The following is a 23,537-nucleotide window of genomic DNA, read 5'->3' as shown; positions in this document are numbered from 1 at the left end:
GTGCAACCATCACTGCAACCTAATATTAGAACATTTCCATCACTCCAAAAAAAGAATCTTTGTTCCCCCATTTTCAACCCATTTCCACCCCACCCCTCCAGGAAGCCACTAATCTGCTTTTTAACCTCTATCAACTTGCCTACTCTTGATATTTAATATAAATAAAATCATAAAATTTGTGGTCTTTTGTGTCTGACTTCTTTCACTCAGCATGTTTTTGAGGCCCATTCATGTTGTAGTATCAATATTTTGATTCCTTTCATAGCTGAATAATATTTTATGGTGTATGGATAGGCCATATTTTACAGATCCATTCTTCAGTTAATGGATATTTGGATTATTTTCATTTTTAAGCTATTATGAATAATGCTATTATGAGTATTTGTGTACAAGTCTGTGTGTAGACATGTTTTTATTTATCAAGGGTAGACACAGAAGTGGAATTGTGGGGTGATATCACAACACTGTGTTTTAACATTTTGAGAAATTGCTATACGGTTTCCCAAAGTAATTACAACATTTTGTATTTCCACAAATGATGTGAGTGTTCCAATTTCTGACATCCTCACCAACACTTGTTATCATCAGTCTTTTAATTATAGCAGTTCTAGTAGGCATGAAGTAGCAGTCATTGTAGCTTTGATTTGCATTTCCTTAACAACTAATGATATTGAACTTCTTTTCATAACTTATTGACCATTCACATATCTCTTTTGGAGAAAATTCTAATTGAATTTTGCTCATTTTTTGTCTTCTTACAAATGAGTTGCAAGAGGTATTTATATGTTCTCGTCAGAAGTCCCTTACTGAATATATGACTTGCACATATTTTATCCAAATCTGTGGATTTTCTTTTCACTTTCTTGACTATGTCTTTTGAAGAGTACAAGTTTTGAATTTGATGAGGTCCAACTTATCAATTTTCCATGTTATTGCTTGTACTTTTTGGTGTTGTTTCTAAAAAATTATTCCCCAGTCTAAGGTCATGATGATTTTCCTGATTTCCTCTAAGATTATTTTTAGTTTTAGCTTCCGTTTAAGTCTATGATCAATCTTGACTTAATTTTTTAATAGAGATCCAAATTCATTGTTTTTGTATGTGGATATCCAGTTGTTCCAGCACTATCTTTTGAAAATTATTCTTCCCCTCATTGAATTATCTTAGAACTTTTTTGTTGAACATCAATTGATCATAAATGTGAGTTTATTTTGTACTCTCAATTGTATTCCATGAAACCCATGGTTTATCCTTATACCAAATCTTGCTTATTATAGCTCTGAAGCTCCATATTGTTCTTTTCCAAGATTGTTTTGTCTATGCTGTCCTGTTTCCAGATCAATTTTAGGATCAAAGGGCAAAGAATTGGCAGAAATCATGATAGAGATTGCACTGAAACTGTAGATCAATTTAGAGAGCATTACCATCTTAACATTAAATCTTCTCCTCCATGAACATGGAATGTCTTTTCATTTAACTTTTAATTGAACAATTTGTAGTTTCTGGTGTATATGTTCTGCATTTCTTTTACTAAACTCATTTGTAAACATTTATTCTTTTAAAAATATTGTAAATAAAACTCTCCTTAATTTTGTTTCCTATTGTTTATTGCTAATATATAGAAATCAGCTGTTTTTGAAAACTGATCTTGTACCCCTGCTTGACTTTTTGTTCTAGTAGTTTTTTAAGTTCATTAGGATTTTCTACATATGAAATCTTGTTGTCTGGCAATAGTATTATTTTTTCCCTTCCAATCTGGATGTCTTTTCAATACCTCCCCCTTACCTAATTACCCTGACTAGAACCTCAGGGTCATATTGAATAGAAGTAGTGAGAACAGACATCCTTAAGGATCTTGTTTCTCTTTCAAATACTTCTAAGTAGAAGAAATATATTTCAGATTAAGTGAAGGTCCCTTTCTGTTCCAAACCCCAAAGCCTTTTGTCCTTTCCCTTCCCATAGGTAAATACAATCATGAATTTGGTATACTTTCCAACTCTGGATAGCCTTTCATTTGTTTGTGTGTGTGTGTGTTCCCATTAATAAGATTGTGTGTGTGTCTGCCATTTTTACTTTATACAAAGGAAGGTATATGATCATTTCCTATAATTTTAAAATTAAACATTTGTAGCTTTGATTTGCTACATACACATGTATTGTACACATACATATGGCACACATGGCGTGTTATAAGAATATATTTTACTAATGCATTTTCCTATTGGTAGTTATTTACATTACTTCCAAAGCTTCATATTATAAAGGATGATGCATGGAAATCTTTCACTTGCATCTTGTGCTTATATGCAATCATTTATCTAGGGTATTTTAAGGTATTATTTCTAACTGATATAGAATCTACATTTTGTATTTTACTAGGGAATGTCAAATCACTATATCTAGTCAAATTGCTGAGCCTAAAATCATATCAACTAATAGAGAAGGAGAGTTTGATTCTACACCTCTCCAAGCATGCTTGATAATGTCAGTTTCTTATATTTGATTGATTTATACATTCCTTTAAGTTCTGTTTAAGTAATCCATCTCTTTCAGGGTACATCTTGTAATCATTTTACTTTATTTTCATTTGTATTTGTTCCACTCATTAAGAACACTGTATTGTTGTTGGGAGGCAGGAATCTATATTTTTGGTTTGGACTTATTTGGGGGGGGGGTTGGTTTGTTTGTTCTTTGTTTATAGAAGTCTAGTTGTCTAGAACCATTTTTCCTCTTGAGTTGGAATCTTCCTCTCACATGCCAAGTTACAATCCAAGTTCTCATTAAACTCTTCATCTGGTCCACTGATTCATTTGTATGCTTTTGTGCTAATGCTGTGCTGCCTTAATTATTATAACATACTTACCACTGATAGTTGGTAATCCTTTATTCCTATTATTTCCTATATACATATCCTTATCCTAATCTTTTAGAATTAATTTGGCTAGATTTATAAACTTTAGCATTCATTTTAGAGTAAATCTGTCAAGTTATATAAAATCCTGTTGATTTGAATTAGAATTGCACTAAAATTACAGTTTATCATAAATGGAAAGTTTTTCTATTTATTTTCTCACTATTTATTGATCTTACTTTCCTTTTTAAGCCTTATATTTCCTATGTTCTATTACTTTTACTAGCTTGACTATAGATTCTAGATATTTTCCAGGTAAATTATCATATTTTGAGGGGAAAATAATCTCTCTTCTTTTTGCGTTACTCATACTTCCTATTCTCTTTCACTTTGGAGCTGGGCAAGAAGGGTGACCTTAAATAACTAAATGGGATCTTTAGAAAAATGTTGAATATTGACTGAGTAAAAATTATACACTCTTTTTAGATTTTAGTAAGTAGTTCTAAACTTTAACATCAGGTTATATTCTGTCATTTGTCACCAATCTTATATATCTTCAAAAGTAAAGGAACCCAGGGATGACAGGCATAAACTGCAACTCTACTGACACAAAAAGCAATTTAAAAGCAATAGACACATAAAACTCTGGACTCCCAAAGTGCAGAATATTTTTTTCAAGTACTATGAAAGCTTTACAAAGATGTTGATAAAACTGTATCTATAAACCAAGTTTTAACAAACATCAAAGGGCTAAAAGCAGTCAGAACATGTTCTCTGACCATAAAAACAACAGAGTTAGAAATTAATAATCAAAAGATTAGAAAATTCCTAATTTTATTTAAAATTAAAATACATTTCTAAATAAACCTTTAATGAGAATGAAATGAAAATTTGGAATATTTTGATCTAAATGAGAAAGAATATATTACATTTCAAATACTATGAGATACAGGTAAAGAGTATTTGAAGAGAGATTTAAAACCTTAAGAAAAGGAAGAAGCCTAGGAAAAGTGAATGAACTAAGTAACCAACTGAAGAAGTTAAGAGGACAAACACAGCAAAAAAAAAAAGGAGAATGAAAATAATAAAAATAGGTGTAGTGTGCATGCCTATAAACCCATCAATTCAGGGGGCTGACGCAGAAGGATTATCAGGTTGAAAACCTCAACAACTTAGTGAGACCCTCTCTCAAAATAACAAAATTAAAAATGTCTGAAAGTGTAGCTCAGTGGTAGAGGACTTCTGGGTTCAATCTCCAGTACTACCAAAAAGAGACAGAAAAGAGAAAGAGAAAGAGAGAGAGAGAGAGAGAGAGAGAGAGAGAGAGAGAGAGAGAATAATAAGACCAGAAGCTGATGAAATACAAAGTCAATATAAAATAAGATGAACAAATTTTTAAAAAATTAAGTCTAGAAAAATTAAAAACTCTTTGCTGAAAATAGTGAAGAATAAAAATAGAAGACAGATAATATTAGGAAAGATAAAGAAGTCACTGCTATAGATATTGCAGATGTTTTAAAAATAAGGAAAAGAAAAATAATATGGACTTTATGCCAGTAAATTTTAAAATTTAAGTGAAATTCTTAGAAAAATAAAATAGCAAAATTGACACAAGAAGAATTAGAACATTAAATATATCCATAATCATAGGAGAAAAAGAAATAGTAGTCCAACTCCTTCCAGAAAGAAAACCAGGATCAAGGAACTATCCCAACAAATCTTACCAAACATTCAAAGGAAGATGTAATACCAATCATTGACAAATTTTCCTGGAGAACAGAAAAAGAAAGAACTCTTCCCAATTCATATTATGGTATAAATTTTCTGACACAAATCTTCCACACTATGAGAAGGAAAAAAAACAAGCCAATCTCTCTTATGAACATAGATGCAAAATCCTAAATAAAAATCTCAGCAAACTGATTCCAGAAATACATACATCATGATCCAGATGAGTTTATTTCAGTAATGAAAGATGAGGTGAAACTTCAAAAAATAATAAGTTAATGTAATAACATACATTAACAGATTAAAAGGGAATCCCAGATGCAGAAACTGTTTGATAATGGGATCCTAATTAAAATAACTTATACTCCATATATGTATATGTCAAAATATACTCTACTGTCATGTATATCTTTAAAAAAATTCATTTTTCAGCTAACTAAAAATAGTAAGAAAAATTTTAGTAGCATAAAATGCTTCTACCTCAAACCTTCAGCAAAATCACATTTAACAGTAAAAGTTTAAAGTTTTTCCTTGCAAATCAAGAAAAATTCAAGAATACCTGTAATCAGCATTTGTATTCAACATTGTCCTAGAAGTCCTAATCAACATAAGGCAAGGAAAAAAGAGAGCAGGGAAAGAGACTGAAAAGAAAGAAACACAGTTGTCATTATTGGCAGATATGACTGGATATATGAAAAATGCAATGGATCTCTCAATAAACTACTTGAATTTAAAATAGTTCTATATAAAGAGCAATTTTCTCTATATACATGAGTCACAGTAATCAAAATTTAAGAAGATGCCATTTACAATAGCATTAAATATTAAGTAGCACCTAAGACTAACAAAAATTTGCAAGATTTCTATGAAGACAATAATATAAATGTAGAGAAGTAGTATATTAAGTGTATTTAGAATATTTAAAGATGACCTAAATAAATGGAAAGATACAGCCTGTTAATACATTTGAAGACTTGATATTGTTAAAAATGTCTATTTTTCTTAAATTAATCCATAGAATTGATGTTATTTAATTAATGGATTTTTGTAGAACTTGACAATTGGCTCCTAAATTTTATGGTAAAGTCCAAAAGGCCAAGCATAGCAAAGATACTCTTATAAAAGAGAATAAGGTAAGAAATCTTATTCAACCACATTTCAAGTTCCTTCCATCACACCATGCACAAAAATGAATTTCTAGCAGACTTATGAAAGTCCTAAAAATATTTAGAAGACAGTATCTGAGAATATCAGTATGACTTCAAGATACATTTTCAATCAAGAAGTACTATCCACTAGCTGGAAGTGATGGCATATGCTTGTAATCTCAGCATCTGGTTTGAGGCCAGCCTTAGAAACTTAGTGAAACCCTGTCTCAAAATAAAAAATAAAAAGAACTGGGGTTGTAGCTCTCAGTGGTAAAGTGCCCCCAGATTATTCCCAGTGCCAAAAAAAAAAAAATTAAATTAAGTATTTTGAATATCAAAACCAGCATCAAAATATACCAAAAAGAGAAGAAGTGGGAAATTATTTGTGGAGAATTAGTGTTCAAAGTATTGAAAGTTTATAAAAATCCATCTAGAAAAATATCTCACAAAACAAATCCAAATATACAATAAACATGAATTAGTAATCAAGGAAATACAAATTAAGACCTCAAGGATATATCACTATACACTCTGCCAGATGAGATGAAATTGAAAAGTTAGACAATATCAAGTGTGGTGCAATTACTGAACAAAGAGAGCTCTTATCCTGCTGATACACATGAAATGCACGTGAACCTCTGCACATTTACAAAAATGTTTGTAGTGGCATTATTTATAATACCACCATAATGCAAACATAACTGGATAAATTATATTATGCATCTTTATACAATCAAATTCTATATAATACACCACAGCTATATATAATACACATTAAGTGGGAGGGAAAAAAAACACAAAAGAATACATATGATTCATGTATATAAGCATTTTAAATATTTATATAAAGTTCAAAAATTGGCAAGACTAATATAATTTAGAAATGCACACCCAGGCATTTATTGAAATTGATTTTGGGGCTTTATATTTGATTAATTTGGAAAAATGTCCAATGTTTATTGAAAATAATGTGTACTGTTTTGGTTATAAAACTTTATACACATGTATAATACAATAAGCATACATATACAATACACACATATGCACACACATATAACATATATATTAGATTAATATTGTTAGTCTGCATGATCTACCAAGATGAGAAAAATTTGTTTAAAAAAAAGATTTCCACCGTGATTGCAGATTCGTCAGCTTTTCCTTGTAATTCTTTTTGCTTCACACTTTTCCAACTACATTGTATACATGATCATACTATTTCCTAGTGTATTTTTCTTTGTAATGTAATAAGATGCACTTCTTTGTCCCTATTAATGTTACTTAATAAAAAGAATACTTTGATAATTAATATTGCTCCATAAAGTTTTTTTGGGGGGGTTATATTACCTGGCATGTCTTTTTCTATTCTTTTATTTTCTATAGTTTAGATGTTTAGTTTTAACTGTTTTTAGTAAGTTTTGTTCTTAATTGTCTTAGTAATAATGGACTGGTGTGCTAATTAGGTATAAATAACCATGTAATTAGATAAGAGATGGTTAGATTATAATATTATTCAGTAATTTACCTGGAGCATCAACAAAGAAAATTTCACACTGAAGTTATATTCAGGAAACCACCTCGCTGAACATTAGTGTCTTCATTTAAAATCAGAATTTTTTGGTAGATGCCAGGCCACTTTTTAAAAATCTTACTTGTCAAAACAAATTAAAGCACTAACTTTTTGTATAGAATTAGGTTTAAATTTCAAAACAAATTCCATTATTTATATTATTTTATTTTTAATGCAATTTCTGACCCCTGGCATTGGGTTTTCTCCTGTTTCTCATCAAAAGCTTCCAACATTTTCAAGCAAAAATTTCAACTTTGTATATGAAAGGATTTACTAGAATTGGGAGGAAGTGATTTAACTGGTAGAAATGGAGATTGAATCATTTGTGATTGGATATGGGGTGGGGAATGACTTAATTAGAATTTTGATGGTATATATTGAATCTGATCATCCCATGAATTTTCATTTAGAGATTCTCTCCTGAATGGAAATCATTTCTCTGGGTCTTGTCATATCTTCATTTCAAATCAGGATTTCAGACTAGCAGAATGTAAATTATTTTTTTCTCCTCTAAAATATAAAACAGATTAAGGCAATAACTTTTTACATGAGAACATGATTTTTCCTGTTAAACCTCATTCATTCATCCATCCATCCATTCACTCATTTATCCTCTATTTTGGAAAATTTTTACTGGGGAACTGTTGTTGTCAGGCATTGCTTTAGATGCTTGGACTTTTATCACTGAACAAAACAAAGGTCCTTGCCCTTGTGGAAGTTATATTCAGCATGGAAAAGGTGGAGAAAGAAACAAATGTAACATAACCAAATTAAATAGGATCATGGAAGAAGGTTCATGCTACTACAGAAAAAGAAGAGCAGAGTAAGGGAGATACAGAGTACAGGATTTTAGGAGACAGAGGGAAGTACAGTTGTAATTTTAAACAAAGATAACAGGGGTGGCTGGTCTCATTTGAGCAAAGACCAATAAGAGAATGAAGACTATTCTTGGCAGAAAAAATAGCTAGTTTGAGGGCCCCAGAGCAGAAGGAGCTGTGTGAGTTCAAGCAACATAGCCCAGAAAGGCAAAAGAACATGATGAGTCAAAGAAGCAGGGTGAATGCTAGACTATGAAACGCCTTGGGGACCACTGTGAGCACTTTTGAGTTTTACTTTAAAGGTGGTAGCGAGTGCCTCCCCACTGCCAGATGTCCTTTTCTTTCAATCACATCCAACTCTATTAAACTTGCAGAACTGTTGCTAATCTAATGCTGCAGTATGATACTTTGTTGTTAGTTACTTTCATTTTTCTCACTGGGAGGTTCAGTGTCTTTCATGTTTATTGTCTATTGTTGATTTAGAATTGCTCTTCCTGAATAGCCTGTTTGTATCCTTTGTTCATTTTGTTGGTCTTTTTTGTATTTTTATATTATGTATATTAGCATATAAAGTATAATATTATATTATATATATTAGTATTAACAGTAGTAGCAACACTTTCTGTTATAGGCATTATGAAATTGATCTGCTAATCTAGTAGTTCAAAATTGACTTTGTATTTGGCATCTTGGCTATACAACTAATTTTTATACACAAGACTTTAAAAATCATATAAAGCTCTCAGATGGTCTACCTTGATTAAAATGTCTTTTCAAACACTAGATACTATAGTTTCTTAACGATTTTATGGTCTTTTATTCCCTTTTTGGTATTGTTTTTGTATTAGCTTTGAAGTTAGAATTCATACATTACTTACTGCCATAAGAATAGCCAGTTTTGTGATCACAATTATTACATATAATGCCCTTTTTATACTAAAATAAAATAAAACCTGTCATATTAGGAGTTTTTATAGTTAAGATATACCATACTGTGTCCAAAAGCTGTTAAAAATTGATTTGAAAAGCATGGCTTCATATATGAAAAACAGGAAATAAAGCAGTCACTAAGAAGGCAGAGGATTAGGATCCAAAGCACAAGGGAGTCTGGGGTCACCTTCTCTCTAGTAACACATGGAAAGCTAAGGATATGGGCATAGTTGAAGGCAACTTGATAGATATGCCCAGAGGTAAGATGAGGAATCCTTGTTTAAGAGTTTCCATTTTTCCAGATAGGTCAAAAGATCTTCCATTCTCAAGAAGAGGCATGTAGACATAAAGAAAGAGGGAAATGTGGGAAATATTGTTGGGGGAAAAATAAACAATTAGAGGAATATAGGAAGATTGTCAGGCAGAATTAAGAACCCAACTAGATTTTTGTGGTAACAGGCTTAAATTAAGAATTGTTGAGAGGTTATATGATTTTTGCCAGTTAACTGAGCAGATAGGGTGAATTTTAAGCTTTTACTGAACTTTCCAACTTTTAGTTTCTTTTTCTTAATATTTTCAAAACTGTTTGTCAAAGGTCTTATAGTTCAATTTTATGATTAGTATTTTCAGACCATTTATGTATAAATTTGTAGTAATTTTCTTATTAATACTTATTAGACCATGTTAGTCAGAACCTTTTAATTTTGTGAATGGATTGATTATATTGTACACTGATATTAATGAAATCATGGCATGCTTATTTAGTCACAACTGGCAATTAAAAGATTGAGTAGTAGACTGTGAGTTAAATGGACTGGGGTGACTCACTCAGTGTTGACAAAGGCAGTTAGAACAAAACACTCTGGGTATTTTCTAAAACTGTGTCATGACCCTGTCACTGTTACTTCATTCCTCTACTTCATAGAACATCATTCATTCATTCATTCAACAAATACTTACTCAGCACCTATTATGTGCCAGGCACTGCTCTATATGCACAGGATACATCAGTGAACAAGAGAGACAAGGTTCCTGCTTTCCTGGAACTTATGTTCTAATACAGGAAAATAGACAATAATAATAAAAAATAATATTAATAATAGCTAACATTTATTGAGCAAGTACTGCTTGCTGAGACAGTTCTAAGCACTTCACAAGTATTAATTTACTTAATCCTTTCAGTAACATTATGAGGTAGGAACTAGAATTATCCCCATTTTTTTCGTGAGGAAACCAAGGGCACAGAAAGGGAAAATGACTTGCCAAAGGTTACACAACTAGGAAAGGGCAGAACTAGAATTTAGACCCTAAACAGGCTAGGTTTTCACTCTCCACGCCTTTGCTATGCAGCCTCTGGGATAAAAATCAAGGCAATAGAACAAATTAAATTCAGATAGTGTTTGGTTTTATGAAAAATAAAACAGGGTTATGTAAGAGTGTGTGCACATTGGAGGGGTGGTGTGTCATTGTAGATGTCAGGAAAAACCTTGCTGAGGAGGTGGCATCTGAGCCAAAACTTGAAGGACAGCAGTTGTTATCTTGGGGTTGAGGTGACAGAAAAGCTAGTGCAGAAGCAGAATCTTTCCTTGTTTTGTGAAACAAATGCCCACTTGACTACACCTTGAGCATAGTATGTAAGTGACTGAATGGACCAGAAGTCAGGGCGGTATGCAAGAGGCAGGCGCCATGGAGCCTCAGGACATATTCTTAATTTTTATTTTAAGTGCAGTAGAATTTTGTGCAGGAGAGTAACACTATCTAAAACACTATCTAATATGTACAATTGTAGCAAAAGAGGAAGCAGGAAGATCCATTAGGATGTAATCAATCCAAGAGGAAGATGATGGTGGCTCGCTTGTATGAGGGCAGTAGCAGTGAATTGACATGTCGGGGAAACTTTGAAAGAAGTGGTAAAGATTTGCAAAGGAACCGGATATGAAGAGTGAAGAAAAGGCAATTTAAGTAGGCGCCTCACGATTCTGGATGTGTGAGACTGATGAAGGAATACCTTCACTAAGAAAAATGAAGATTTTTTTTTTTTCCAGAGTTGAGGAATAGTTCGGTGTAGGAGCGATCGCTTATCCCCAGTGCTGGGTTGGGCTGGCAGGCTGGGCGGTGTCAAGATTTTTCTCTCCAAGTTTAGGGGAGAAGAGGGGTTTTTTTGTTTGTTTGTTTTTTTCTTTCTTCATTTAAAAGTTTTTTGAAGAAAGAATCTAGGGCGAAAAGGGCTTAAGCACCCAATTTTATAAGACCTTACATTTGAAACAAAATTGGGGAAGCTGAATTTTCATTTGTTGAACAATGACTTATTGAGCATTTACTATGCTCCAAGATCTGTGATGAAAATACCAACACAAACTAAACAAAGAAGACCTCTGTTGTCAGCTTCCCTTTTTTTTTTTGGGGGGGGGGTAGGAGTGGAAGACCATTAGTGATTACTTCTCCCCCGATTTTCCTCGTCTCATTAAAACTTCACCTAACGCTTGAGTAGCCATCTTAATTCCACCTCGCGCTTCTGGCAGTTGGGCCCACCGTTCTAACGTTCAATGTCGTCAACGTTAATACTGACATCTCCCCTCCCACTAGAACTTAGCGCTTTTTTAAAAAGAGATAAAAAAAATTTAACAAACAATACAACTACAACCTTTGCTTTGAAGTCTAAGGTTTTTGAGGAATGGTACCTTTATAAAGATCGTGGTTGCCCCCGTACATATTTGTTCTTTCTTCATATCCAATTAAATGAAAATACTAGTCTTTCCGTAGCCCAACTCCCTAGGCTTGTTGGGTCTAGCTCAGGAGCAGGACGGAAGCAGGAGCCGTTGGGTTTAAACAGTTTGGTACAATCCTTTTCCACGCTGTCTCCCGCTAGCCGGGGACGTGGTGTCGGCTACCCAGGGCTTTCCGTCCACGCAGTACCGGAATGAAGGAGTCTGGGAGGGGGTCGGGGAAGGAAAAGACGGAAGAGACATTAAGTAATTGGTTCTCCAAGGTATAAAATGATATTTAGGGTCTACTCTAAGGCACAGATTTCAAACGCCCGCCCCCTGGGCTGTCTCGGCCCCGCCCCCTGGTGTCGTCACGCAGACTTCCACCTGGGCCTCTGCTGATTGGTGGTTGCCTCCGCCCCCAAAATGCAGTTAAAGCGCTTGGGTTTTGCTTCCGGGTCTTGGGCTTTAGCCCTGGGAGCAGAGGATTCTGGGGGCCGAGAGTGGCAATGGTGTCTGTGTGATCTCCGGAGGTTAGTGCATCGGACCGAGGCCCAAGCGAGCTGCAGAAGGATTAGCACCTTCTCTTTCTTATGCGGGTGGGGCGGGAAAGGAAAGCCGGGGTCGGAGTCGGCGGCGGGCGGAGGAGCTCCGGAGCTGTGGGCTGGGTGGGTGCGTGCGGAGCTCTCGGGCCCGCCGCGGAGAAAGCGGCGCGGAGGGAGCTTGGCTACATCTTAGGTGGGCCCCGGGTCCTCCCATCGCCGAATCCCGCACGGGTGAAAAGACTGCGAGTTCCTGGTGACAGTGCGGGGGCGCACTCCCGGGATACTGAATCACGAGTTGTGCGGGACGCGGAGGCACTCAGCTGCAGGAAATCTTGTTTCTCCATTTCTGGACACTCGCCTTTACCCTTTATGAAAGTCAAGAGAGGTATACCCCTCCAGAATCTTTCCATTTCCCTCGTTCTCCCTATACAATTGCTTTTCCGACGCTAATGCGATTTAGCGAATGTGCCAGGCGGTACTCTTGGTTGCCCAAAACTGAAAGTAATATAAAGAATGTGTTCCTGATTTGGGGTTATTAGAATCTTTTGGGGGTAAGGTTCCTGTCTTCTGAGCATTCCTTAAATTATAACCTAAAAAGGTCTGATTTATATTGTGATAACTTATAGGAGAAAATCAACAAAAGGTTAGAAATTTACCCATGTAACTGTCGTTGAATTTTAGCACACTTACCTCCTGGACACTCACTAAATTTGTTAGTGATTTTTAAGTTTTCTTTGGACTAACCTATTTGCTATTGTGTGAAGTCTAGAAAAAATGCAAATCTTGGGAGTCTGGGGAATAAGGTTGGGAACTTTTAAAACTTAAGAGTTGAAACTGTATATTACAAGATCTTTGACATGTCATCTTCCATAATTCCTATAGCCTTATAAGGAATATCCCTATTCCACGGATGACAGGAACAAGTTAGGGGACTTGCCCAAGGCCAGACAGCCAGAAGAAGCACAGGATCTTGGTGACATAACTTTTTGTACTAAGAACTGCCTGTGAAGCCATATTCCTTGTTTACCTTAGCCCATAGTTTGTTTTCTTTAAAACTTATATTTAGAAAGATAATTTAAGCAATTTTGGGGGAATGAGTTTTGGAAATTATTCCACAGGGGTAGATATTGATAAATAATTTATAAAACAAGAGTTCTATTGGGAATAACTCAATACTATTTTTCTTCAGAACATAAAAAATGACAACAGCAGCCAGGCCCACTTTTGAACCTGCAAGGGGTGGAAGAGGAAAAGGAGAAGGTGATTTGAGCCAACTCTCAAAGCAGTATTCAAGCAGAGATCTTCCCTCTCATACAAAGATAAAATACAGGTGATAAAGACTTTCCAAAGACCACATCTGTTAAGTGGCATGATCATGATATATGAGGAAGTTTGAGTTACATCACTTAGGTTATCTATTTTAAAAGGAATAGAATGCAACAGAGGATTTAAGGATAAAATTATACTGTATGATTTTTAAAGTGCTACCGACATTCCTTCAGCAGAAATTCTGTTAACCAGGAATTTCCACATGTGGAAGGAAGAGTAACTAACATATTACCATAAAGGAACTATGCACTATCAACTCTAGTTAGTAGGGTAAAAGTGATACTGTAACACACTCTTGAGTTGATGTAATGGGAACAAAAATTAAAGTCGTTTTAATCAATCTGCAGCTATATTGTAGCAAAGTATGTGATTCGTTGGGGTTTCTTAAAATATTGGAAATATCACAAGTGCCAGTTAGTGAACTTCAGATTAGATTATTATCTTGTCCTCTTTGTTTTATGTTTAAGTAACAAAATTTTACTTGTGAATTGAAATTGTCTTCCATTCACATGTAATTTTGTTTTCTTGGGAAGGAGGGGTCTTAACATTTTGTCCTGATTTGTTTGCACTTTAGACAGACTACTCAGGATGCCCCTGAAGAGGTTCGTAACCGTGACTTCAGGAGGGAGTTGGAAGAAAGAGAGAGAGCTGCTGCAAGAGAAAAAAATAGGGATCGTCCAACTCGAGGTATCAGCTCTGTCCTAAATATTGTCTCCTAAAATTATGTTTTCTGTAGTTTTTTTCATGTAGTAATTAGAAAGGGTTCATATTTTTGTGAGCTATAATACTTCCTTAAATAATGAAAGCTAATGAGGTTATTGCAGTTTCATCTTTTTATGCTTCTGTTTTAGAAGGAATAGGGTGATCTGGAGATAGTCAGCAGTCATGATTTCAAGTTTTGACTCATTAGAGCAGCCAGGCCCCAGGATTTTTGTCTGAGACATTTTATGTTTCCAGACAGGTCAGTGGTACATGCCTGTAATCCCAGAAAATTTACCACCAATATTTACCAAAGACTTACTTGCTGGTCCCAGTATGTGATCCCTGATGGCATGATGCTTTGAGTGTGGACTCTTTATACCTACAGGTCCCTAAAACATTATAAGAAATGCAGTACTTGTTTCTGTAAGCTAAATTATGTTTGTTTTCCACCAGAACATACAACCTCCTCTTCAGTGTCAAAGAAGCCTCGGTTAGATCAGATTCCTGCTGCCAACCTCGATGCAGATGACCCTTTAACAGATGTATGTTTTGGTTTCTTTTTTCATCTCTAGTAATTTATCACGTTTTCTGAATTACATTTTCATTCTTTTGGCTTCAAGAATGATCTATATTTATTTTTACTTAACTATTTTTCAAATGTATCCCTGACTTCGAACCTAAACTTTACAGTGATTTTTTTAAAAGAGTATTATTTTTTTTGCTGAGAATTCAAAAAAATTTAATCTCTAGAGAACTCATTATGAAAGCAGTTTATTAAAGAATATGCCTGCCTCCAAAAGAATTCCCTATATTAAACCCTAAAGTTGAGCTACCAGTTTGTATACACAGGGCTCTCTGTAAATGCACCCTCTAGTGTTATACCATAGAGCCTTTCCTCATTAGCTATGATGAGATATGTTATGCACATACTGGTTCCCTCTCTGTTTAGAGAGGAGAGTAACCTAAGCAGAATTTTTTAAGAGTTAGCACATCAGTTAACATTAAAATTCAGTGGGACTCCACAGTCAGTAATTTGCAGTTTCCTACATAACAGTGAAAAAACTGAGTGGACTTTCATGGGCAATATCTAATTATGCACATATGTCAGCAATTAATTCTAGAGCTGACTGATGGAGTTATAATCATTAAAACAAGAAGTGTGATTTAATTATTATTCATTTGAAACTATTAGGGGATTTAGTGCCCTTTTTTGCATGTCTGATCATCCTCACTTAATAGCTTAGAATTGCTTTAAGTTACATGCTATCATTTTGACTCTCCTAGGGTGTACCCTGTACATACATACTGTGTTTAGTTTTGAGGTGTTTTTTTTCTAATTTTAGAATGTTTTCATATGGAAAATCCATTTTGGCCACGTAAATTTGAAAGGTCCTTTAACAGCAGTTGACATCTTAGAAAGTATTCCTAAGCTTTTTTGTGAGATTTTTATTTATTTGGTTAGTTATTGATTTTAATCATGATATTCAAGTGCATTTATTTTTTCCACTAACAAAATTAATTCTGACCCAAAGATTTGGTAAATACAGTTTTTATGGGACAGAAATTAATTGTGTATTTTCCCTTCAACATCCTGATCATTACTGTTTTCTAGGAGGAAGATGAAGATTTTGAAGAGGAGAGTGATGATGATGATACTGCAGCTCTTCTTGCAGAACTGGAAAAAATTAAAAAAGAAAGAGCAGAAGAGCAGGCCAGGAAGGTAAAAATCTAAGGGTTAAGTAGTCACATCTCCCATCTTTTCATGCTAAAGTAGAAATATTTTTGATTCAAATAATATTTTCTTATATTAGAAATTTTCCTCCTCGTGTCTAAATATGGCACCTGAGGTCCTATAAATCTGATTATTTTTATGATATTTTAAGGATCCTGGTTGTGTGTGAAATTCCAAACAGGTCAGTCATGCTAAATAATACTCATCAACTTTTTGTTCTTTGTTCAACAGACATTTAGTCAGTGTTAAGTGTCAGAAGAATCAACATGATTAAGATATAGTCTACATTTTCTCTCCCTCTTGTCTCCTGCCTAGAATCTTGTTGAGACAATCTGTCAACAGATTTTATATAATCTAGGCCAAGTTATCTTACTCCAGTATACCCAGTCTTTTCAGTTTACAGTGGGAGAAAAGAATGTTTACCTCAAAAATTAAAGAGATGAAACTGAGAAGGCAAGCACATGTCCAAGTATTGGAAATTTGTAAACAAATGCTAAAGGAATTAAATTTTGTTCTAAAGGATGAGGAGCCAATAGAGTTCAGCAGGAGATTGGTAAGGGATGCAAAATGCATCTCCATTTTGGAAAGATTACTCTGGCAGAAATATTGAGGATAGATTGGAAATAACTGGGTTAGGAGGCTATTTCAAAAATCCTCACATGCAATGAAAAGAATCTTAATTACATGATAGGAGATAGAATTGGGAGAAATAAACATGTGCTGGGAAAGCTCTCAAGGAGGAGAATGGACCTCCTTGGTTGTGGAAGCAAAGATGACCCCTGACCCCCACCCCACTGTCTCTAGTAGATATTGGTGCCATATACTAACACATGGAATGCAGAAAAATGGACATTTTTTTTTTGAGGGGGGGTACTGGGGATCGAACTCAGGGCTTTGTGCTTACGAGGCAAGTACTCTACCAGCTGAGCTATCTCCCCAGCCCAAATTCTATTTTGAATGTGGTGACTTTGACACATTATAAGATGTTCAAGTAGAGATATCTGCACCCATTTTCAACCAGAGTAGCATAGCTTTTTTAATGGATGTCAGTGTAAGATTTCATTTGATCCATGGATTATTCTGTTTTTAAAAAGAAAAAGGGTGGGTGGGGATGGGGGTAGGGGGGAAAGGCACTGACAAAGGTTAATGCTAACAAAATCTAGGGAAGTGGATTTGTAGAGTCCATGTTAGAAGAGTCAGGGAAATTTTCAGAAAAAAAAAGTACAATATGAGATATTCTTAGAAGTCAGATTGGAAGACGAAAAGATTTTTTTGTTGGTTATGGCAGTGGTGGTTTGGGGGTTTCTTTTGTTTGAATGCTGATAGTTGAACTCAGGGCCTCATATGTGCTAGACAAGCACTCTACCCCCAGCCCCAAGAAAAGTACTTTAAAATAAAGTTCTCATTAAAGCTTGGCATAGGAAAGCATAATTCCTATAATAGCTTCTAATTTTCATCTAATATTTAAAAATAAGTATCAAGAACATTACCAATATCACTTGCCAGCCACTAGAGGGCAGATGTTCCAAATTCTCTGAGGTTCCCTAACACACTGTCTACACTGAAAGAACTTTAAATGCTTTTGGTTGATCTTTAGGCAGGATAAATGTTTTAGACGGAAGGTCTGACATGTATGGGAGAGTCATCTAGTCTCTTTATGAAAATGTGTTGGTATTTCATGGAGTCACATGACAATTTTATTCCTTTTGTCCCTGTTTTCCTGTTCTATGAGCTGTTTTTTGAGGTATCTCAAAATAACATTTTCAAACTAATCAATCCATGTCAGGGGTCGGCACATTTTCTGTAAAAGGCAAGATACTAAGTATTTTGGACTGACTTGTCTACAGCCTCTGCATCCTCTGTTACAACTACTCTGCTGTTGTAGCACAAAAGCAGCCATAGATAATACATAAATGAATAGCCATGCTATGCTTCAACAAAATTTAATTCTCAGAAATAGCAGGAAAGGGATTGTTTGAATTTGATCCACTGCTGTCTTACTACTACCTTGTTTGCCTAATGTTTGAATATGGAAGGAGTTGGTGCAGTTTTGGGAGGATGGTTCCTAACTTGTTTAAGATCTGAGCAGTGACCCAAAGCAGTTTTTCTGTTTATTTTCCTACAGATCTTCTCATCTCCTAGTTATTTGTTCTGATAAAAGTGAAATGGCATTGTTCACATTTCCATATTAAAATGAACAGTCAGTAACTTGTATGGAAAATTTGGTTCATTTTAAAGTAACTTCTAGGCAGTCATTTTTCCCTTAATTTATTAACAATTTCTGTCATCCTCAAAATACAACAAAATGGGATTTTTATTTTGTGTAAGATAACATGTTTGAAGTAAATCTGGAAGTTACAGCTAGGATTTGGACATTTTATGTTCCTGGTTCTGAAAATGGAACTACAGGTGATTTGAGTTTGAAGAAATTGATGCTAAAATACAAGTGAAAATAGTGTTATAATTCGTGAAGGATAAGAGGTATAAAAATAGAAAGTGAATAACAATAAATTATAAAAACAAAATGGTTACACTTCAGGAATCTTTTACATGATAGTTTGTCTTTAGGAGTTACTTCTTAGTTAATAATAATTTATCATTAAGCCTAGAGCTGAAAGCTTTACATTGTTAGTAATTTAAAATAGAAGTATTTTTTTTATGAGTTTGTCTATGGCCCTTTAAAAAGCCTTATTAAATGTCTTTTTTATGTTTAATATGTTCTTAAATTATAAATATAAAATGTTTATTGATATACTCAAAATGTAAAGTAAATTGTAAGTTCTTCAAAAGAAAACAGATTTAAATATGCATCTCAAAGCTTTTCAGAATTGAGAGAAACTAATGACTATGATAGCAGGCATGAAATATTTATAATAAAGATGCCAAATTATTTTATTTCAATGAACTTTTCTGATATATCTTAAGAATCAAAATAGAAAGGCAACTACCTTGATGCCTATCTTTTCTCCTTATACAATCCTAACAATCTTTTTTTTTTTTTTTTCCTTTAATGAGCTAATATAAGAAAATTGACCTGGAATTAATATCATTGGCATCTTCCTTTTTTATTGGTAGGAACAAGAACAAAAAGCTGAAGAAGAGAGAATTCGTATGGAGAACATTCTGAGTGGAAATCCTCTTCTTAATCTCACTGGCCCATCCCAGCCTCAGGCCAACTTCAAAGTTAAAAGAAGGTACTATAAATAATGGGTTACAGTTCTATATACAGATTATGAGTTGGACAGCAAAGTGCATTATGGAATGCTTCTAAATCTCTACCTTCCACTGATAACTTTTCTTGATCTGATTTTCAAGTAATGAAAGAAGGAAAATGAAAGAAAATAAATTTATCAGCAGATAGTTATAATAACTAGCTACGTATCAAATAATGATCTAAACACTAGGGAGAGAGTAACGAACTGAGCAGTCTTTGGAATCCTACAAAACTTGTATTTGGTGTATGTGTGTCAGTGGTCCCCAAGACTGCCCTTCACATTCAGATATTCACTAGAAGAATTCAGGGAATTTAGCTTATGATCGTATTCATGGCTAACATAGTAAAGATATTGAACTAGGTTATATAGTTGTACTCATGGCTAAGTAAAGATATGCATCTGGATCATAAGGGGGAAAGATTGGCAGAAATTGGAAGAATCTACTGCAGACTTCCTTATCCTTTATCCCTCCCAGAGGAGTTCACAGAGCAAGAAAAGTATAGCAATATGTGTGCAGTGCCTCTGCCCAGGCAGGCCCATGAGAGATTCATCAGTGTTGGGCATTGTCCAAGGTTTTTATCGGGATGTAGTCATGTAGGCAGTTTCTTCCTAGCTCATACCAAAATCCAGACTCCCAAACAAAAAGTGTTGAGTATAAGCCACATTATGTATACAGTATAGGCAGAGCAGTGGTGAGAAGATGCCTGAAACACAGGGTTCTGGATGTCAGCCAAAGACCAACTTTGTAAGCAGGCCTAAGGATGGCAGTCTTAGACCTGTATGTTAACTCTTTTTTCTACTCTGCGTGTGTGTGTGTAAGAGTGATGAAAGGGCTAAAGAGGGAGAGAATATAAACAGTAAACGTGTATCGTACTTTAGATGGTGATACATAGAAAAGTTAAAAGCTTATAAGAAGTGCCAAGTGGGAAGGTTAGTTGTTATTTACATAAGGCGGTCAAGGAACCCTGTTGACCTAACTTAATGTCTCACCACCTCTACTGCTGCTGTCTTCCCACCAGGAGTGATGTGATATTCCTCACTACTCTCCTGCTTTCGTGCTCACCCTCCTCTCCAAACCCACCCCCAGTTTTTTTTCCTCAATGTAGCAGCCTAATTTTTGTAAACTCTAAGATCACAACAACTTTTTGTTCTAAATCTTCAGTGACTTCTTAATTCACAGTGAAAACACAGTCTTTACAATGACCTATAAAACTCAAAAATCTACCCCCTCTATGCAGAGAAAATAGCACAAGTCATAGTGAAAGGAAGTTTTGCTGATGAAGAGTCAGTTTGTCAGAAACCAGTTTGTCAGTGTTTGACCTGAGCAATTGAAAGATTAGATATGGGGAAGATTGTAGACTAATTTGGGATAGAGAATCTAGCAGATTTAAGATACAGTAAGTTGGAGTGTTATAAATATCTGAGTAGGTAGCTTGATATGTTTATGCAGTTAGTCCAAGGTGGAGAAAATAAATTTGAGAATTGTCAGCTTATAGAAACTTTTAAAACTGATACTGGAAAAGATCACCTAGGGAATGAATATAGCCAGAGAGAAGTCAGAGGAGTGAGCCTGATATTATGTTTAGAGGTTAGGTAGATAACTAGTTACCAATAACTAGAACCATGCCCAGCATGCAGTACGTGCTTAATAAATAGGATTTGAATGAAAAACACTAGGTTGAGAAGGAGGAGGTAGTGAGGAAGGAAAAGAGAATCAAATGAGATTGGCATCTGGAAGCCAAGCAAACAAAGTGTTTCAGGAGGAGTGATTATCTATGTCAAATATTGATGGCAGGCAAGTAAAGTGAGTACTTCAATTTAGCAGCATGGATGAGCAGTTTTGGTGTTGGTTTGGAGGAATAAAAAGCCTATTGGAAGCAGGTTGAGGACAGAGTGGATGTAGAAAAAACTGATTTTATATTTATTAATATTAAGCTATGTTTATTCTACTCTTTGGATACAAGTAGAAACATAACGAACGTATTCTAGTCATATTGATCTGCTCTGTATTTTTTTTTTTTTTTAAAGTACTGAGTATTGAACCCCAGCCTGTTTTCTGTTGTTGTTGTTGTTGTTGAGACCAGTTCTCACTGATTTGCCTAGGGCCTTGCTAACTTGTTGAGTCTGACTTCTTTGAGCTTACAGTTCTCCTTCCTCAACCTCCTGACCCACCGGGATTATATGCATGCACCACCATGCCCAGCTTTTCTCAGCTTTGCATCTTTTACACACTGCTCAGTGATAACTTTACTAACTTATTTTAAAAAGGTGCCCACATTCTTTGCTTATTTTCCATGTGCAGTTTCTCTGGCAAACATACACAAACACATTATAGAGGCTTTCATTTTATATATATTTGTGAATTTACATAGGCTTGTGTTTTGTTTGCTAGGTAATATTCTGAAATCATACTGTATTTTCTTTAACGTGTATTTTATATCACCCACCCATAGATATTTTTTAATGCTTATGCTTTATGAAATCCAACCAGAGTTCTACCCTAATTTCTTCAGTGGATATTTCTCCATGGTTAATGTAGATGTGGGCCAATAAATGAACCTTAATCATTATATTTCAATATTCCTTGGCCTTTTATTGCCTTATGTGAGTACTGTGGTGACTACTAAATATTAACTGATGAAAGAGGAATATATAAAATCCTCAAAACTACTTAAACTATAGTAAGTTGATTGGTCACTATCATTTAGTGATGTCTGTACTAATCAGGGCAGGCTTAGCTGCTGCCTCTGTTTTAGACCTGAACACACCAAACACTTATACAATTAAAATCTATGGTGGCTCACGCCTATAATCCCGGTAGTTCAGAAGGCTGAGACTGGAGGATTAAGAGTTCAAAGCCAGCCTTAGCAATGGTGAGGCACTAAGCAACTCAGTGAGACCCTGTCTCTAAATAAAAACTACAAAATAGGGCTGGGGATGTGGCTCAGTGGTTGAGTGCCCCTGAGTTCAGTCCCTGGAACCTGAAGGGGAAAAAAGTTTGTTTCTGCTTTGTAATTCAAAGTTTCTTTCACCAGATAAATAGCAAAAATGTTTTAAATGTTCTAGGTAGAAAGTGTTCTTTCTGCTATGATAAATAAAGACATAAATTAAGGATTACTTTGTTCTTTTGTTGTGGCAATTGATGTGCATGTTGAGCATCTTTCTGTGTAATGAATAAGCTTTACAATGCACATGATATTCTTGTCTCCTAATAAAAACATTATAAAGCATTCTATTTTCATTTTTCCCTTCAGGTGGGATGATGATGTTGTGTTCAAGAACTGCGCAAAAGGTGTAGATGATCAAAAGAAAGACAAAAGATTTGTAAATGATACCCTGCGATCTGAATTTCACAAAAAGTTCATGGAAAAATATATTAAGTAGTACAGTTTTATGTGCTTAATTAAAGACTGTAAAATGTTAAGGATCATTTTGATGTTTTTTTCCTTTCCCGCCGTCTAAATGGTATATAATAGATTCTCTAATTTTAAGTTCCAAAGTATCTTTTCCTTTATTGAGACTTTATTTGATAATGGATTGGGAATAGGTTTAACTTGATTTCTATTCTCTGAATGTTTCCAATCATGTTTTTTTTTTTTTAACATGGGAAAAAAGAACCTGCTTGTAATAAATGATTTTAATCTAAATAATTGAATGTGTGCCCCCAACTTTTCATTGTAATATTTGCAGCTTATAAAGTGTTGCATCATGTTTTCAAAAAAATTATGTGTTGTTTGTTTATGCATTAAATTTTCACCTTATTCTCTTCACTGGTTTTAAAACTATGTTTTTCTGCTTTATTACTCAAGTATATTTCACCAGAGAAATAAGTTAATTCTTAATATTTTAGGAATTCTTGATATTTTCAGCATGTGTTTTAAAGAGTGTGATGAAAGATTAAAGGGATTCCATTTTGGACCACGTGTTGGTATGGAAGTGTTGTCAATTAGTAAGCGGCGCTCCAGGCATGTATCTAGGAGAGCACAAAGTATCTCACTTCTGCAGATACCTTTTCCTTTTGGCCCAAGATAAGACCTCTAAGTATTCCGAGGAAAGCATATGGCATTCACTTTGCCCTGGATACTGAACTTCTGTGTTTCTCTTGAATGAGCTAAGAGTTTGCACACTGAAGTGTAGTAGATGCAAAGCTGAGAAAAGTTTCAAATCAAACATAAAATGAAACCTTTGGAAATAAAATTTGGTATGTTGGAGGGCATATCTGTAGAGGTGGAAGGGAGAGACATACCTAGTTTCTACTAAAAGCAG

The 23,537-nt window shown here is 34.7% G+C and overlaps 1 protein-coding gene and 1 long non-coding RNA gene across 3 annotated transcripts; one reads left to right on the top strand and one right to left on the bottom strand.

Annotated features, from left to right (window-relative positions):
- Positions 1 to 6,670: 6,670 nt before the first annotated feature.
- LOC124959831 (uncharacterized) lies at positions 6,671 to 12,035 on the bottom strand. The gene is made up of 3 exons (XR_007103991.1): positions 11,725 to 12,035; positions 10,004 to 10,097; positions 6,671 to 7,805 (listed from the first exon to the last, which is right to left on the bottom strand). It is a non-coding gene; the product is annotated as an uncharacterized LOC124959831 (long non-coding RNA).
- A 148-nt stretch (positions 12,036 to 12,183) lies between these two features.
- Positions 12,184 to 23,194, top strand: Cwc15 (CWC15 spliceosome associated protein homolog). Of its 2 annotated transcripts, none has more exons than XM_047517353.1 (7): positions 12,184 to 12,281; positions 13,483 to 13,623; positions 14,197 to 14,309; positions 14,778 to 14,866; positions 15,937 to 16,044; positions 19,132 to 19,250; positions 22,526 to 23,194. In XM_047517353.1, the coding sequence occupies exons 2-7, from the start codon at positions 13,493 to 13,495 to the stop codon at positions 22,653 to 22,655; spliced, it is 690 nt and encodes a 229-aa protein (XP_047373309.1). In that variant the 5' UTR covers positions 12,184 to 12,281; positions 13,483 to 13,492; the 3' UTR covers positions 22,656 to 23,194. The 2 variants fall into 2 exon arrangements, with proteins under 2 accessions (XP_047373309.1, XP_047373310.1); XM_047517354.1 differs by lacking the exon at positions 12,184 to 12,281 and adding an exon at positions 12,334 to 12,678.
- The last annotated feature ends 343 nt before the right edge of the window (positions 23,195 to 23,537 follow it).

The sequence above is a fragment of the Sciurus carolinensis genome, chromosome 11 (assembly GCF_902686445.1).
Source record: "Sciurus carolinensis chromosome 11, mSciCar1.2, whole genome shotgun sequence".
Classification (NCBI taxonomy): domain Eukaryota; kingdom Metazoa; phylum Chordata; class Mammalia; order Rodentia; family Sciuridae; genus Sciurus; species Sciurus carolinensis.
This window is presented reverse-complemented; position numbering and strand designations above follow the sequence as displayed.

Coding starts and splice junctions, on each gene's coding strand:
- Cwc15 (XM_047517353.1), top strand. CDS start 13,493: ATGACAACAGCAGCCAGGCCCACTTTTGAACCTGCAAGGGGTGGAAGA. Junction 14,867..15,936: donor CAGATGACCCTTTAACAGAT/GTATGTTTTGGT, acceptor ACTGTTTTCTAG/GAGGAAGATGAAGATTTTGA. Junction 19,251..22,525: donor AACTTCAAAGTTAAAAGAAG/GTACTATAAATA, acceptor TTTTCCCTTCAG/GTGGGATGATGATGTTGTGT.